We start from the raw sequence: 15,653 nt of genomic DNA, 5'->3' as shown, positions 1-15,653 counted from the left end.
AAATGAAGTTTTTTTTAAACACACATTCATTTACTTTTACTGAAAAAAGTAGGAGGATTATATAACATGTTACAATGTCTGAATACAAAGTTAAAAGGCGATGACCCTCCCAGTAATTTACCCACTACTGCTAGCCCAGAGCGGTGGAGTGATCCACTAAAGTGATCCACGGTGTCAGCGGCAGGTAGCCTCGTGGTTAGACTAGTAACCGAGCGTTGGACTAGTAACCAGCAGGTAGCCTCGTGGTTAGAGCGTTGGACTAGTAACCAGCAGGTAGCCTCGTGGTTAGAGCGTTGGACTAGTAACCAGCAGGTAGCCTCGTGGTTAGAGCGTTGGACTAGTAACCAGCAGGTAGCCTCGTGGTTAGAGAGTTGGACTAGTAACCAGCAGGTAGCCTCGTGGTTAGAGCGTTGGACTAGTAACCAGCAGGTAGCCTCGTGGTTAGAGCGTTGGACTAGTAACCAGCAGGTAGCCTCGTGGTTAGAGCGTTGGACTAGTAACCGATAGTAACCGCCAGATCAAATTCCAGAGCTGACAAGGTAAAAATCTGTCCTTCTGCCCCTGAACAAGGCAGTTAACTCACTGTTCCTAGGCCGTCATTGTAAATAAGAATTTCTTCTTAACCGACTTGCCTAGTTAAATACAGGTAAAAAAAAAAGAAATAGTGGTTGTGAATTTGAGTTTGAGTCCCATTTGGGGCAATATTATTTTTAAGGAGCAAACCCTTCACTGCTGATCCTCGAGGGAAATAGAGCAAATGTGACAAAGTAGCCAATGATCAAAATGCATTTAAAAACCTTATACAATTAAATGTACACATGATGTCATTTCACCTATATTCATTGTAGTGACTAATATGTGTAAGATTTTTTTTGGGCCCATCCGATAGCCTTTCAGTCGGAGTGACTCCAAGCTCCTTTACTACGTGGTTCCTCCTCTTCGATTCACAATAGAACTAGAATTAGTGTAGGCCTAATAAATATTTGAAATGCAGGCTAAACTAAAGTCCCATATGCAATAGGTTATAGCTAGGAGGACACTATCTGATGTGAATACGTGTAACATTCAACCTATGGGAGGCTAGGCTTGCCTATATCAACACCATTTTGGACCTCATTTTGCTTTAAATAGCTATTTAAACCGACAATAGGCTATCGTGTTGATATAAGCTAGCCCGGCAAATATCACATCCACGACAATGAAGATGGCTCTATTGTCGATCTGAATGTCTATATAGGCTAAGCCAGTCAGTCAATAGCATGTGTTAGAGAATAGGAGAGCAGTCAGTCGCTTACTGAATGGGTTTCATAAGTAGTGAAGCCATGAGGAGGCTAGGCTTCACCTCAGCGGATTTCTGGTGTAGCTTCACTTTACTGGACACTTGGTGAACCTAGCCAGACGAGTCAATTTACACTGTTAAACAAGGTAGGATAGATCAGCTAGATAAGGATTATAAAAACATTGTAGCTCTAACGTACTTGTAGGCTAGTGTACACATCCATGCAGCCTCATATGCTGAGATATTATTAGGCCCTAGTAGCAGTGTAGGTGAAGGCTGAAGTCGTAGGCCTAGCGCTTTATGAAATTCATTCTTAGGCTTCATTTTTAAGGTGATGGCTGTAGTTTCCTTAACAATACCACAATGAATGTAAATTCACATGTTGAAACAGAAATGATAACACGGGAGATTCATACTTACATCACAGGTGGTGAATATTGTCAGGAACTAGGCATCTTACACTGAGGTAATCGTCCAGACAGATTCTTTCATGTGATGCAGTTAATTTGAGTATCAGAACGTGCCGGTGGACTTCTGTTAAGGATGCATTAGTGAAAAAAAAGCATTGGGTCATGCCAATTTTAAACTGGCCGAGACGGAATTTGTTACTGGATACAATTATCTGCTGACCGTCCTCAGCATCGTGGCTAATTTCACCAGGTTGGCCTATGAGAAAAGCTAGTAGCTAGCCATTTTAGACCAATGGTTAAACCATGTTCTAAGCCAAAGTTCATAAATTTGGCCCCAAATTGTTCAAGTTCACACAAAACCAAAAACGGTAGTGCAGATAAAAGGAGAAGGTATTTGAGTATGTAAACCCTGTGCAATGTAGACAACAGGCTAACACCTATTTGATTAATCCGCTTTAATAAAAAGCTCTTTATAGTGTATATACAGCTGTAAGGGACATTATGAATTATAAACTAAATCCCTTAAATAGCTGTAGTTTGTGTATTTCCGAGAGCCTCATGGTGACGTTGTACTCGTAGTTTCCATCGTGTATTCCAGTTTGGAGATTTTTATCCACTAAGGTTTCCCAGTAGTGGTGCCAGTTCCCAGCTTTGTCTTTCCCAAATCCATACACATTCACCTGCAATGGAAAAACATGTTTAGAGTTAGTTTCATAATGTTAAGCAAAAGGTTTTATTTATGGCGATGGGATATATTGTGTATGCAGCCTACATGATTTGGGCCAGTAATATGTGACGATACCACAGATTGTCAAAACTATGCCAATCCATTAGGTGTCAGGGTTGGTTTCCTGCACTGCAATCGTGTGTAGTACACAGTGTGCATCACAATACAGTGTGTAGTGGGGCGGCAGGTAGCCTAGTGCATTGGGACAGTAACCGGAGCATTGGGCCAGTAACCGAAGCATTGGGCCAGTAACCGGAAGGTTCCAGGAACGAATCCCTGAGCTGACAAGGAAAAAAATCTGTCACTCTGCCCCTGAACAAGGCAGTTAACCCACTGTTCCCCGGGTGCCGAAGACGTGGATGACGATTAAGGCAGCCCCCCCACACCTCTATCTCTCTGATTCAGAGGGGTTAGGATAAAAGCGAAAGACACATTTCAGTTGGACAACTGACTGGGTATTCCCCTTTCCCTAGTATACAGTGTGTCTTGCTGAGGAAGTACATGCCCATCCACATTCTTAACAGAACATGTTGATATTTAGTATTTATTAGGATCCACATTAGTTCCTGTCAGGGCATGAGCTACTCCTCCTGGGGTCCAAACAATCATGTCGCAAAAGCCTACATCATAAATAAAATATAATTCAACACAAAACACTAATAGTACAAATGTACAATATAAAATCCACTACTGTGCTTTTGCGTGAGTCTCTTCCGCGTTGTGCCATGAGGTGTTGTTGTGTCTGTAGATCTCTATAGGTCTTACCTTGTCACAGATGTGTAGGGATAATATCAAAGCCATGAATCCAGTAGAGGGGTATTTGCCCTGATAGTCAAGCCAGGTTTCATGAACATATTTCATGAACACAGGATTCAGAACCAATACCTGCATGAAATATACTGCACATTACATGTCTATCAACCTGATTTAAATAGAAAAAGAGGAATTTCTATTGTGATGCATCAAATGTGAGAAGTCACTTTGTTAGATTGATAGTGTCAGAGATGGGATGCCATGATGCAGTTCGTACACTCCCATTCCGATGCCGTCTCAAGCTCTGACTCATAATGACACATTCACCCCTAGGCAAATAATAATGCCAATGTAGCTCAGTTGGTAGAGCATGGCGCTTGCAACACCGGGGTTGTGGGTTCAATTCCCATAGTGGATCACTATGAAAATGTATGCACTCACTAAGTTGCTCTGGAAAAGAGTGTGCTAAATTACTAAATAAATTAAAAATACATTTGACATCAACGCCTCCTTTGTTAGGAAACCACCTAACCATATATTTAGTTGTTTGTTTTAAAATGTATATCTAAACATGGCTCTGCCCATTACACACATCCTCAACGACAAGCAGACCTACTGTCTAAGAGACAATATAAAAGATCATGCATTAGATATTGACTGTGTAGATGAATAATAACCCCAATAAATTAACAAGGTGACTCACCAAATCTTTGTTGGCCTTTATCTTCTGTCTAAGTGGTAAATATGACCTGTTGAATAAAAGAAGACTTCATTTCATCTAGGAGGTGCTAGCTATGTTACCTTGGGAAAATGCATGTTGTAAGAAGGTTTCCCCAACTCCAGTAGCCCTGGACAAACACACCTGATTCAACTTGTCAACTAATCATCAAGCCTTCAATGAGTTGAATCAGGTGTTCTTGTCCAGGGACTGTAGGACCGGTGTTGATGAACACTTAACTAAATCAGAAGAGTCCATGATAAGTTGTTACTCACAAAGTGATGTTAGACCCAGTGGTCATGGCGCCTGGTAGCCACTGAAGGTCCAGAGTCTTGAAAGGGATCAACAGGAACCTAGTGGCTTTGTCCAGATCTATTGCACTCTCTGGGTACATGACGTGATACGTGGTCCGTGTCCCAACATCCTCCTCATAGCCAGAGGTAGGAGCCTTGTTCATTCTAGATAGCACAGTAAATAGCAGGAATCCATACAATGACTGCAATATTTCAAAGCTCTTCGTTCAACACAGCGACGACACAGGTAGCGCCATTCAAAACACAGCGACGGCACGGGTAGCACCATTCAAAACACAGCGACGGCACAGGTAGCGCCATTCAAAACACAGCGACGGCACGGGTAGCACCATTCAAAACACAGCGATGGCACAGGTAGCGCCATTCAAAACACAGCGACAGCACGGGTAGCACCATTCAAAACACAGCGATGGCACAGGTAGCGCCATTCAAAACACAGCGATGGCACGGGTAGCACCATTCAAAACACAGCGATGGCACAGGTAGCGCCATTCAAAACACAGCGATGGCACGGGTAGCACCATTCAAAACACAGCGACGGCACGGGTAGCACCATTCAAAACACAGCGATGGCACAGGTAGCGCCATTCAAAACACAGCGACAGTACGGGTAGCACCATTCAAAACACAGCGATGGCACAGGTAGCGCCATTCAAAACACAGCGACGGCACAGGTAGCGCCATTCAAAACACAGCGACAGTACGGGTAGCGCCATTCAAAACACAGCGACGGCACAGGTAGCGCCATTCAAAACACAGCGACGGCACGGGCAGCACTATCTTTCTTTAAAGTAGTTGATTTCTTATTTTCAGCTTCTACAAGTTGATTGGCAGTCAGTAAACAAACTGGAATGGTGCCTGCTGCTACCTGGAGTGTGCTGTCTGTACAGGCATAAAGACAAGGTCAGCTATGGAAGGTTGGTTCTTTTCTACTGGACTACCTGGAGTGTGCCGTCTGTACAGGCATAAAGATAAGGTCAGCTATGGAAGGTTGGTTCTTTTCTACTGGACTACCTGGAGTGTGCTGTATGTACAGGCATAAAGACAAGGTCAGCTATGGAAGGTTGGTTCTTTTCTACTGGACTACCTGGAGTGTGCTGTCTGTACAGGCATAAAGACAAGGTCAGCTATGGAAGGTTGGTTATTTTCTACTGGACTACCTGGAGTGTGCCGTCTGTACAGGCATAAAGACAAGGTCAGCTATGGAAGGTTGGTTCTTTTCTACTGGACTACCTGGAGTGTGCTGTCTGTACAGGCATAAAGACAAGGTCAGCTATGGAAGGTTGGTTCTTTTCTACTGGACTACCTGGAGTGTGCCGTCTGTACAGGCATAAAGACAAGGTCAGCTATGGAAGGTTTGTTCTTTTCTACTGGACTACCTGGAGTGTGCCGTCTGTACAGGCATAAAGACAAGGTCAGCTATGGAAGGTTGGTTCTTTTCTACTGGACTACCTGGAGTGTGCCATCTGTACAGGCATAAAGCCAAGGTTGGTTATGGAAGGTTGGTTCTTTTCTACTGGACTACCTGGAGTGTGCTGTCTGTACAGGCATAAAGACAAGGTCAGCTATGGAAGGTTGGTTCTTTTCTACTGGACTACCTGGAGTGTGCTGTCTGTACAGGCATAAAGACAAGGTCAGCTATGGAAGGTTGGTTCTTTTCTACTGGACTACCTGGAGTGTGCCGTCTGTACAGGCATAAAGCCAAGGTCGGTTATTTACGGTCACGTGCAGCTATGGAAGGTTGGTTATTTTCTACTGGACTACCTGGAGTGTGCTGTCTGTACAGGCATAAAGGCAAGGTCGGTTATTTACGGTCACGTGCAGCTATGGAAGGTTTGTTATTTTCTACTGGAGCGTGACCTCCTTCACTACTTCCCACAAATCTAAAAGCGTTGGATTGGTGGAGGCATGGGCTAACTAGTGGGAGTTCCACCACATCTTACAGTGCCTACAGAAAGTATTCAGACCCCTTGACTATTCCCACATTTTGTTACGTTACAGCCTTATTCTAAAATTGATTAATTCGTCGCACCCCACCCCCCTCAAATCTACACACAATTCCCAATAATGACAAAGCAAAAGCAGGTTTAAAATTGTTGCAAATTTATATATAAAAAAAAAACAATTACATAGGTATTTGGACTATACACTCAGTACGTTGTTGAAGCACCTTTGGCAGAGATTACAGCCTCCAGTTTTATGGGTATAACTACAAGCTTGGCACACCTGTATTTGGGGAGTTATTCCCCATTTGTCGCTGCAGATCCTTTCAACCTCTGTCAGGTTGGTTGGGGAGTGTTGCTGCACAGCTAATTTTCAGGTTTCTCCAGACATGTTTGATCAGGTTCAAGTCCGGGCTCTGGCTGTGCCACTCAATGACTTGTACCGAAGCCACTCCTGCGTTGTCTTGGCAGTGTGCTTAGGGTCGTTGTCCTGTTGGAAGGTGAACCGTCACCCCAGTCTGAGGTCCTAAGCGCTCTGGAGCTGGTTTTCATCAAGGATCTCTCTGTACTTTGCTCTGTTCATATTTCCCTCAATCCCAGACTAGTCTCCAAGTCCCTGCCACTGAATAACATCCCCACAGCATACTTCCACCACGCTTTACCGTGGGATGGTGCCAGGTTTCCTCCACGCGTGACGTTTGGTATTCAGGACAAAGAGTTTAATCAAATCAGAGAATCTTGTGTCTCATGGTCGGAGTCCTTTAGGTGCCTTTTGGCAAACTCCCAAGCAGGGTGTCATGTGCCTTTCACTGAGGAGTGGCTTCCGTCTGGCCACTACCATAAAGGTCTGATTGGTGTGGTTCTGCAGAGATCTTTGTCCTTCTGGAAGGTTCTCCCTTCTCCTCAGAGGAACTCTGGAGCTCTGTCAGTTAACATCAGGTTCTTGGTCACCTCCCTGACCAAGACCCTTCTCCCCCGATTCCTCAGTTTGGCCGGGCAGCCAGCTCTAGGAACAGTCTTGGTGGTTCCAAACTTCTTCCATTTAAGAATGATGTGGAGGTCACGGTTCTGGTCACCATAGCAGCATGCGCTCCAGCACGTATATTTCACTGGTCACCCCCAAAGCAATTGTTTTTTTTTTAATCACTGGAGCTGAAGACTCATATCTCCCTCACTAACTTTAAGCACCGGCTGTCAGAGCAACTCACAGATCACTGCACATAGCCCATCTGCAAATAGCCCATCCAACTACCTCATCCCCATACTGCATTTATTTTTTTGCTCCTTTGCACCCCAGCATCTCTACTTGCACACTCATCTTCTGCATATCTATTACTCCAGTGTTTAATTGCTATATTGTAATTATTTTGCCACTATGGCCCATTTATTGCCTTACCTCATTTGCACACACTGTAGAGACTTTTTTTCTATTGTGTTATTGACTGTGTTTGTGTATTCCATGTGTAACCCTGTGTTGTTGTTTGTGTCGCACTGCTTTGCTTTATCTTGGCCAGGTCGCAGTTGTAAATGAGAACTTGTTCTCAACTTGCCTACCTGGTTAAATAAAATAAAAAATAAAAAAATAAATGGAAACAGGATGCAGCTCAATTTCTGAGTTTCATAGCATAGGGTCTGAATCCTTATGGAAATTTGATATGAATTTGCAAAAAAAATTGAAAACCTCTTTCCACTTTGTCATTATGGAGTATTGTGTGTAGATTGAGGATGATTTTTTATTTAATCAATTTTAGAATAAGGTTGTAACGTAACAAAATGTGGAAAAAGGGAAGGGGTCTGAATCCTTTCCGAATGCAGTGTATTTAGTCATTTCTTTTCAAACCAATGATGGAAAGTGAACAGGTGCACAGTGAGCTGGTGGGGATAATTGGGACATAACTCTCAATTAAATTGGCTGATCCCTTCTACTGACCTGGATGGCAGACGTGCACAGACTGGGTTCTACCTGCGCCTGAGCACCTGTCTCTTTGCCCTCCCACTTGGCAGTGGTATAATTATAATTGTTTTGTATACAGTTTGTCTTTGTTGTTCTGAACCCACTGCCCCCCAAGTTGTGACATCTTCAAGTTCGCCACCCTGACCCCTGGTATGCCCTGTACGGAGCTTGCGTGCGCCCGGTTGCCCCCCCCCCCCTCCCCCAGTCTGCCCTGTACGGAGCTTGCGTGCCCAAACAGGCTTTGTGACAAGTGCGCCCTCGGTCAACACCCTCTGTTGGCCTACCTTATGACGACGTCACTGGAGTCTATGAGGGCTCCGTAGTAGGAACCCTTGAGGTTCCCAGAGTTCCCCACCACAGCACAGCTTCCATGGCGCTCATGGCCCGTGTCCATGTGTAGGTCAGCATCAGGGATGACCTGGAACAACTTCTCCACCACGTCGCTGAATTTGGCTGTGCTACTGTCATTCTGGATTTCCTGGTGATAAGATGGTACTTATTTGATTGCGCCAGCCAACACATGAAACACCAATAAATACACAATGGACAAGCAGCACAACTCAGATGACAATCATAACGTCAGCCCAAACCAGTCAAATCTGATTATGTATATTGTGTGATTTGTATATAATGATTTCATGTTGACCTGCCCAGCGACTGCAGATGGAACTGAGCTGTTAAATCTGCTGCAATGCATCATTTCTGAGTATTCTGAGACTTATGTTTGGATTGTACATGGTCTCTGTCCAGAAAAACAGGTTATTGTTGACTACAATATAAGCGTTGTCAGTGACAACCCATGTATTGCAGCGTGTGAAAGAGCTGGCCTTGCTACATCACTTAGAGGCTTAAAAACAGAAGCAAACAAGCTAAACTGACAGCTAAAACTGTGGTTCACCAGCTGCAGTCACACAGGCAACCAAATTCTGACCTTTGTTCCACTGTGTAGTGTGACCAATAACAGATCTTTTCCTGAGCTAATCTGATTGGTCAAAAGACTAATTAGTGCAACACAAAAAGTATATAAAAAAAAGTGGGCTGCCTGTCTAAACAGCTACCTTACACCCACAAGGATCTCTAAACAATGACACACCAGTTCATTCAATAATTAGGTCAGAGGGATCCCAAGTGTTCAATTAACCAGCCAATCAGAAATCACAACCAATTAACAGGGAAGAGACACAATTTACATTGTCTCTATAGTATTGACTGGAATGACAAATGGTTCAAATGAAAGGATTTCTGCATCCAACTTGTTTTATCCGGTAGATTAGCAATACATTAAAACAATGTCCTTGTAGTGAAGGGCTCACTCATTCACAGCCTAAACCCAACCAATAAAAGTTCATTCTGAATTAAACTTATAAACAACAAGATAAAAAAAACATGCAACAGTATTAACAAGATACTTAACTTTAGAAAATAATGAACATGTTTGGACATTTCAATGTATAGTTGTAGTGAGCGTTTGGGACATTCATTGACCAACGTTAATGGCTAATCCAGTGGTCACCAACCGGTCGATCTCCAAACATTTCTGTAAAATACCCAACGATAAAGCCTTGTGTTCCTATTTTTTTATTTTTTATTATTCGTGTCGGGCTGTTGTTGTTAGGTGCAGCCAATTTAGCTTCCCTCTGCGCCCCGGGTAGGCAAACTGTTACCATGTCACGTGCTGAAGGTACAAACTGCCTCCCCCGTGGGCCTGGAGAGGAAATTCAGTGCACTATGCCTATGCTGGTGAATCAGATTGCTCAAATTAACGAGTCTGCAGTAACGTAGCAGGCATAAAAGAAAGCTACGGCAAAATTGATACTGTGATATTTCAAAACCATGACTAGATTGACACTCAACGAATACAGCAAAGAGCTGGTGTTTTATGAGTGAGTTCATGTTTAAGTTCTTACTCAGCACTGTCAACACTTTGTATTCAACACTTTATCACCAACGCTACATCAAGCAGTGCAGCAGTAATGATTGAGTATGAAGTGCATCTATAGGCTTGCGTTGTATTTTTAGCAAGTTGGGTCTTTTTTTAATATCAATGAATATTTCACTTTCTCTGTTCATTAGAGGAACAACATGAATTTGTGCATGAGGCAGAAATAATGCGGTGCGACTCAGGTTTCGCCATCAGCTGTAACACGGTGTCTCTTTTTGGTCTAGTGTCAGTGGAAGAAAGAGAGAACGGAGGGATGTTGAGTGACGGACCCTCAGTCTGCTGCGCTCTCCCTCCGCTGAGACCGACCATCAGATGTAGGCACCATCAGCCCAGTAAAATGAAAAGCTAATTATTTAAAATGCATGCTCACTCAGCTGTGCCTCAAGTAATACAACAATAGATCTATTACCGGTGTGATCATATCGTCCACCTCAAATTTTGAAATCATTTATTTTTTAAATGTCCCGAACAACAATGCATTCATTGGCAGGTAAATTCAAGCAAAGCCAGTATGCGGTGATAATGTATTGGGCCTATAGTTTACTGCACAAACCTCATTGCCACAGTACTGTTTTTAATTGGTTATTGTTGCATAGGCTTACATTTAAATCATGTTAATAAAAATCAGAGCGGTAGATCTCGGCATGCATTTTGACTCTGATCTTGTCTCAAAAGGTTGGTGACCACTGGGCCAATCTATATTGGAGGCTACTGTGACAGATGATCAGTCTCATGGGCAAAAACTAGTTGAATAAATGTTTCCACATCATAGGTCTATGACCTTGCATCAAACTGGAAAATTGATCGGACTTGCATAAAATCAATGTGAGGGAATTGCGTCTTCACCCAACGTTTAATCTAAATCCAATGACATGGTATAATGTTTTGTTGATTTCACGTTAGTTGACAGCTCAACCGAAATGTTAATCAAAACGAAAAAGGTTTAAATGATGTCTGCGCTCAGTGGAGTTGTTCTTTAGAGATGGGGGAAGTTAGTGCAATAAAGTATTGAATAAGCAATCATTTACCCGCCACACGCCATTCTGGTGGGATCGTGTTACTTTTCCTATTTGTTGCTAGGGTCGGTGTATAGGCTATAACTTTAATTAATTATAGGCCTATTACTGAATGAGAACGTGTTGGACTTGCGCTGGAAATGCTTTTATTTATCCAATGTTTGTCATAGCTTTTTGTTTTGTTACGAAAATGGATTTATAAGCCCGGATATCGACTCTGCCGCTCGAGCATGCTTTTTGGGGCACATTCGATAGCGCGCTGGATGGACTTCGGGCTAGAAGGTCGAGGGTTCGAGGCCTGCTCCCTGCCTGTTTCATTACCCTGGTGTCAGAAGTGATCGGACCTTGCATCCACGACAGTGCGTGTGCTTGGCCAGTGAGTGCGTTCCTAGAAGACGTTGAGTCGCAAGCTAGCACGAAGACGCGCTCTTTGAAAGGAGGGAGTAGTGTAACGACCCTGGGTGGATAAACAAGGATATCGACTCTGCCGCTCGAGCATTCTTTTTGGGGCACAGTCGATAGTGCGCTGGATTTCGGACTATAAGGTCTCTCTGCCTGTTACATTAGTTAAGACATATTTAAAAATATATATATTAATCAAAATATATATTTAGCCTACCCGCCACCACGTTCTGGTATCATCGGATAGTTTATTGTTCTCTCTCGTCAGAAATGGTTTGATAGATCTGATGAAGCGCTTCTGAAACCATGGGTCGTTGTCCGGCGGTGGAGAGAAGATTCCGTCCAGCGGCCGAAGGGCATTTCTTATAAAAACCACAAATGAATTGGAAGATTGCCGTCCAGAATAAAACACAATGATGGTAGTGATGCATATTAGAACAGTGGTTAGAAGGCATTTTCTAATCCTGAAGCTCCTAATCATTTCGTAGGTGGTATAGAATCCTCACCACCGGTGAAGAGATCAATAATGAATATGTGAAAACACCCCTAATAATGCTGGTTTCAAACCATCAAGGATCTGGGAAGTCGGAACTCTCGGACTTCCAAGCTTTCAAGACGACTGCGAACTTGGAAAGAAAAATCGTTTGATTCTTCTTCTATCAGGTTTAACGGCGGTTGGCATCCAATTTGTTGCATTAGCGCCACCTACTAGACTGGAGTACAACTCCCTTGCTTGAAAAATACAAATGTCCTAAATAAATACCATACCATCTAACACTACACTCACTAATTTCAAAATGATATATTATAAATTATTATAATATTATAAAATTAATACCACCCTACTCCATTACATTTATTTATTCCTACCTCATGCCATCATCCTGAAAGGTATGGGACATCACCACTTAACACACCCTGTAACTCTTCTGATGTCAAGCCTCGCACACCCAAATACCTCTTTACAGCTGCCACCACAACCTCAATTTTCTGCGACTTGCTATAAATTATACAAATCTAATCTTACTGAAACTTATATCACTTTTTGGCCCATCCCTTTGTACTGGTATACCTCTACTACTTTAACCACTCACATTGACAACCTGAAAATCTGCTCAGCAAGGAAGAAGACACTGCTCCAGAACGGCCATAAAAAAAGCCAGACTACGGTTTGCTTCTGCACACGGGGACAAAGATCGTACTTTTTGGAGAAATGTCCTCTGGTCTGATGAAACAAAAATAGAACTGTTTGGCCATAATGACCATCGCTATGTTTGGAGGAAAAAGCGGAGGCTTGCAAGCCGAAGAACACCATCCCAACCATGAAGCAGGAGGGACTGGTGCACTTCACACAAAAAAATAGCATCATGAGGAAGATAATTATGTAGATATATTGAAGCAACATCTCAAGACATCAGTCAGGAAGTTAAAGCTTGGTTGCAAATGGGTCTTCCAAATGGACAATGGCCCCAAGCATACTTCCCTGACCTCAATTCTATAGAAAAGTTTTGGGCAGAACTGAAAAAGTGTTTGTGAGCAAGGAGGCCTACAAACCTGACTCAGTTAGACCAGCTCTGTCAGGAGGAATGGGCCAAAATTCACCCAACTTATTGTGGGAAGCTTGTGGAAGGTTACCCGAAACATTTGACCCAAGTTAAACCATTTAAAGGCAATGCTACCAAATACTAATTGAGTGTATGTAAACTTCTGACCCACTGGGAATGTGATGAAAGAAGTAAACGCTGAAATAAATCATTCTCTCTACAATTATTCTGACATTTCACATTCTTAAAATAAAGTGGTGATCCTAACTGACCTAAAACAGGGATTTTTTGCTAAGGTTAAATGTCAGGAATTGTGAAAAACGGAGAAACAGAAAAACGGATGATGACACCTACAATACCACTATCAGGTAGAGATCTCAATCCATCTCTATGGTGGCCCACCAAACGGATGATGACTCTACCAGGATGCTTTAATATGAACTTCCCCCTGACACATCCTCTTCATGAATCAACTATTGTGTAGCAGCTGCTGTGACGTCTCTTGTCATGGAACAATAAGCCCACACATTGTTGTTAAAACACAGCCTGACTGGTTTGCCTACATTTCTTCAGCTTGATGGCAGTCTCCCAATGCTTCTTCTCCCTCTCCTCTTTTCTGCTAAGACTTGGCTTACCATTTCTCCAATATGACCATCACATCATAAAAATACTTTCAATCAACTGCTGTGCTACTGCTATCCTTACTCACTCTTTTTTATATATTTTTTATATATATATATTTTTCTTTATTGAATACTCGAAACATACAATATACTTGCAATGAAGCCGCTCAATAACTACATCCTACCAGTCATCCAACAGATTCCCATTCAGAGAGACACACAGAAGCATCCAGGGTCAATGACGCTGCTCAATAACTACATCCTACCAGTCATCCAACAGATTCCCATTCAGAGTGACACACAGAAGCATCCAGGGTCAATGACGCTGCTCAATAACTACATCCTACCAGTCATCCAACAGATTCCCATTCAGAGTGACACACAGAAGCATCCAGGGTCAATGACGCTGCTCAATAACTACATCCTACCAGTCATCCAACAGATTCCCATTCAGAGTGACACACAGAAGCATCCAGGGTCAATGCCCTGCTCAAGGACATGTTGACCGATCTACCACCAGGCCAAGAAACGTGAACCCGAACCCTCCAAGATCCCCCCACAGTTCCCCAATAGCTGTCCCTCATGTTTGTGTGCATGTCTGGCACTATTACATGTATGTGTGTGTTTTTGTGTGTACAAACACCTGCACGGCATCAGCTTCAGGCAAACCGGCATTAGTTGTAAAAACACTGCCACTAAGTGTCATTCAAATTTACTTTTTATTATGTTTAATTTAGACTTTTTATTTAATTTTTACTGTTATCTTTGACCATCATTCTATCTCTCACACAGCAACTCCACTCCCTCTTGTCTTTTTTTACTGTTATCTTTGACCATCACTCTATCTCTCACACAGCAACTCCACTCCCTCTTGTCTTTTTTTACTGTTATCTTTGACCATCATTCTATCTCTCACACAGCAACTCCACTCCCTCTTGTCTTTTTTTACTGTTATCTTTGACCATCACTCTATCTCTCACACAGCAACTCCACTCCCTCTTGTCTTTTTTTACTGTTATCTTTGACCATCATTCTATCTCTCACACAGCAACTCCACTCCCTCTTGTCTCCATCTCTGCTGACCACCCACTTCGGGTTTCTACCCAACACATGTATTTCAACTATGCTGTGATGTTTAACATACAATTTCAACCTATCTAATCGAATCCACAGATGGCGAGTTGAAGATAAATACTTTTACTAAGAGTATTAGTATATTAGAAATTGACTCACCCGGTCTCTCCAGATCTCCTAACAGTACAATTTCTAGGGTCAATTTTAGATCAATGCTATGCATTTTCAAGCCATTCCTGAACCTGAGACCAGAAACAGGCTACCTGAGTGTCACGTTCTGACCTTAGTTATTTTATTATGTATTTGTTTCAGTATGGTCAGGGCGTGAGTTGGGTGGGTTGTCTATGTTCCTTTTTCTATAATTTGGGATTTCTGGGTTTGGCCTGGTATGGCTCTCAATCAGAGGCAGCTGTCAATCGTTGTCCCTGATTGAGAACCATACTTAGGTAGCCTGGTTTCACCTTTGAGTTGTGGGTGATTGTTTCCTGTGTCTCTACCACATGGGACTGTGTTGATTTTTGTTTGGGCATTCACAGTGTTATTTTTTGGTAGTGTTCAGTTTTCTATGTTAAAATGGACACTTACCACGCTGCACATTGGTCCGACCTCTCTTACTCCTCGGAGGAGGAAGAAACCCGTTACACTGAGGGCAATATCAAAATTAATGGTCTATTGATTCTGTATCCTCACAACAAAATCTGCAGAGCTTCGATGATTTTATGCCCCAAATATTCAACATTTTGTTGGTAGCAAGAATTCTATACAATAATTTTAGCTGAAAAGCATTAAGTCTTAAATCTTGTTGTTTTATACATCAACTCATACACCCTGTACCATGGAATCGGTACATCAAAAATCTCTTCCCAACTATTTTGCAATCTGAATGGCACGGTTGTCAACATCCCGGTCCTCAAATGAAACTGGTATACTTTCCCATTTATGCTATTTTTATTC

The 15,653-nt window shown here is 42.6% G+C and overlaps 1 protein-coding gene across 3 annotated transcripts; it reads right to left on the bottom strand.

Moving 5' to 3' along the window:
* Positions 1-1,125: 1,125 nt before the first annotated feature.
* On the bottom strand, positions 1,126-12,113 carry LOC110504596 (CMP-N-acetylneuraminate-beta-galactosamide-alpha-2,3-sialyltransferase 1). Of its 3 annotated transcripts, XR_005039788.1 has the most exons (7): positions 11,676-12,113; positions 8,383-8,576; positions 4,163-4,345; positions 3,873-3,918; positions 3,182-3,301; positions 1,700-2,369; positions 1,126-1,390 (listed from the first exon to the last, which is right to left on the bottom strand). XR_005039788.1 is itself a non-coding variant. In XM_036963842.1 (6 exons), the coding sequence occupies exons 1-6, from the start codon at positions 11,937-11,939 to the stop codon at positions 2,196-2,198; spliced, it is 981 nt and encodes a 326-aa protein (XP_036819737.1). In that variant the 5' UTR covers positions 11,940-12,113; the 3' UTR covers positions 1,126-2,195. The 3 variants fall into 3 exon arrangements, 2 of the variants coding, with proteins under 2 accessions (XP_036819737.1, XP_036819738.1); XM_036963842.1 differs by having other exon boundaries at positions 1,126-2,369; XM_036963843.1 differs by lacking the exon at positions 11,676-12,113 and adding an exon at positions 8,745-8,980 and having other exon boundaries at positions 1,126-2,369.
* Positions 12,114-15,653: the final 3,540 nt, after the last annotated feature.

Source organism: Oncorhynchus mykiss, chromosome 26 (assembly GCF_013265735.2).
Source record: "Oncorhynchus mykiss isolate Arlee chromosome 26, USDA_OmykA_1.1, whole genome shotgun sequence".
Lineage (NCBI taxonomy): Eukaryota > Metazoa > Chordata > Actinopteri > Salmoniformes > Salmonidae > Oncorhynchus > Oncorhynchus mykiss.
Note: the sequence above shows the minus strand (reverse complement) of the source record. Positions and strands in the feature narration are given on the sequence as shown.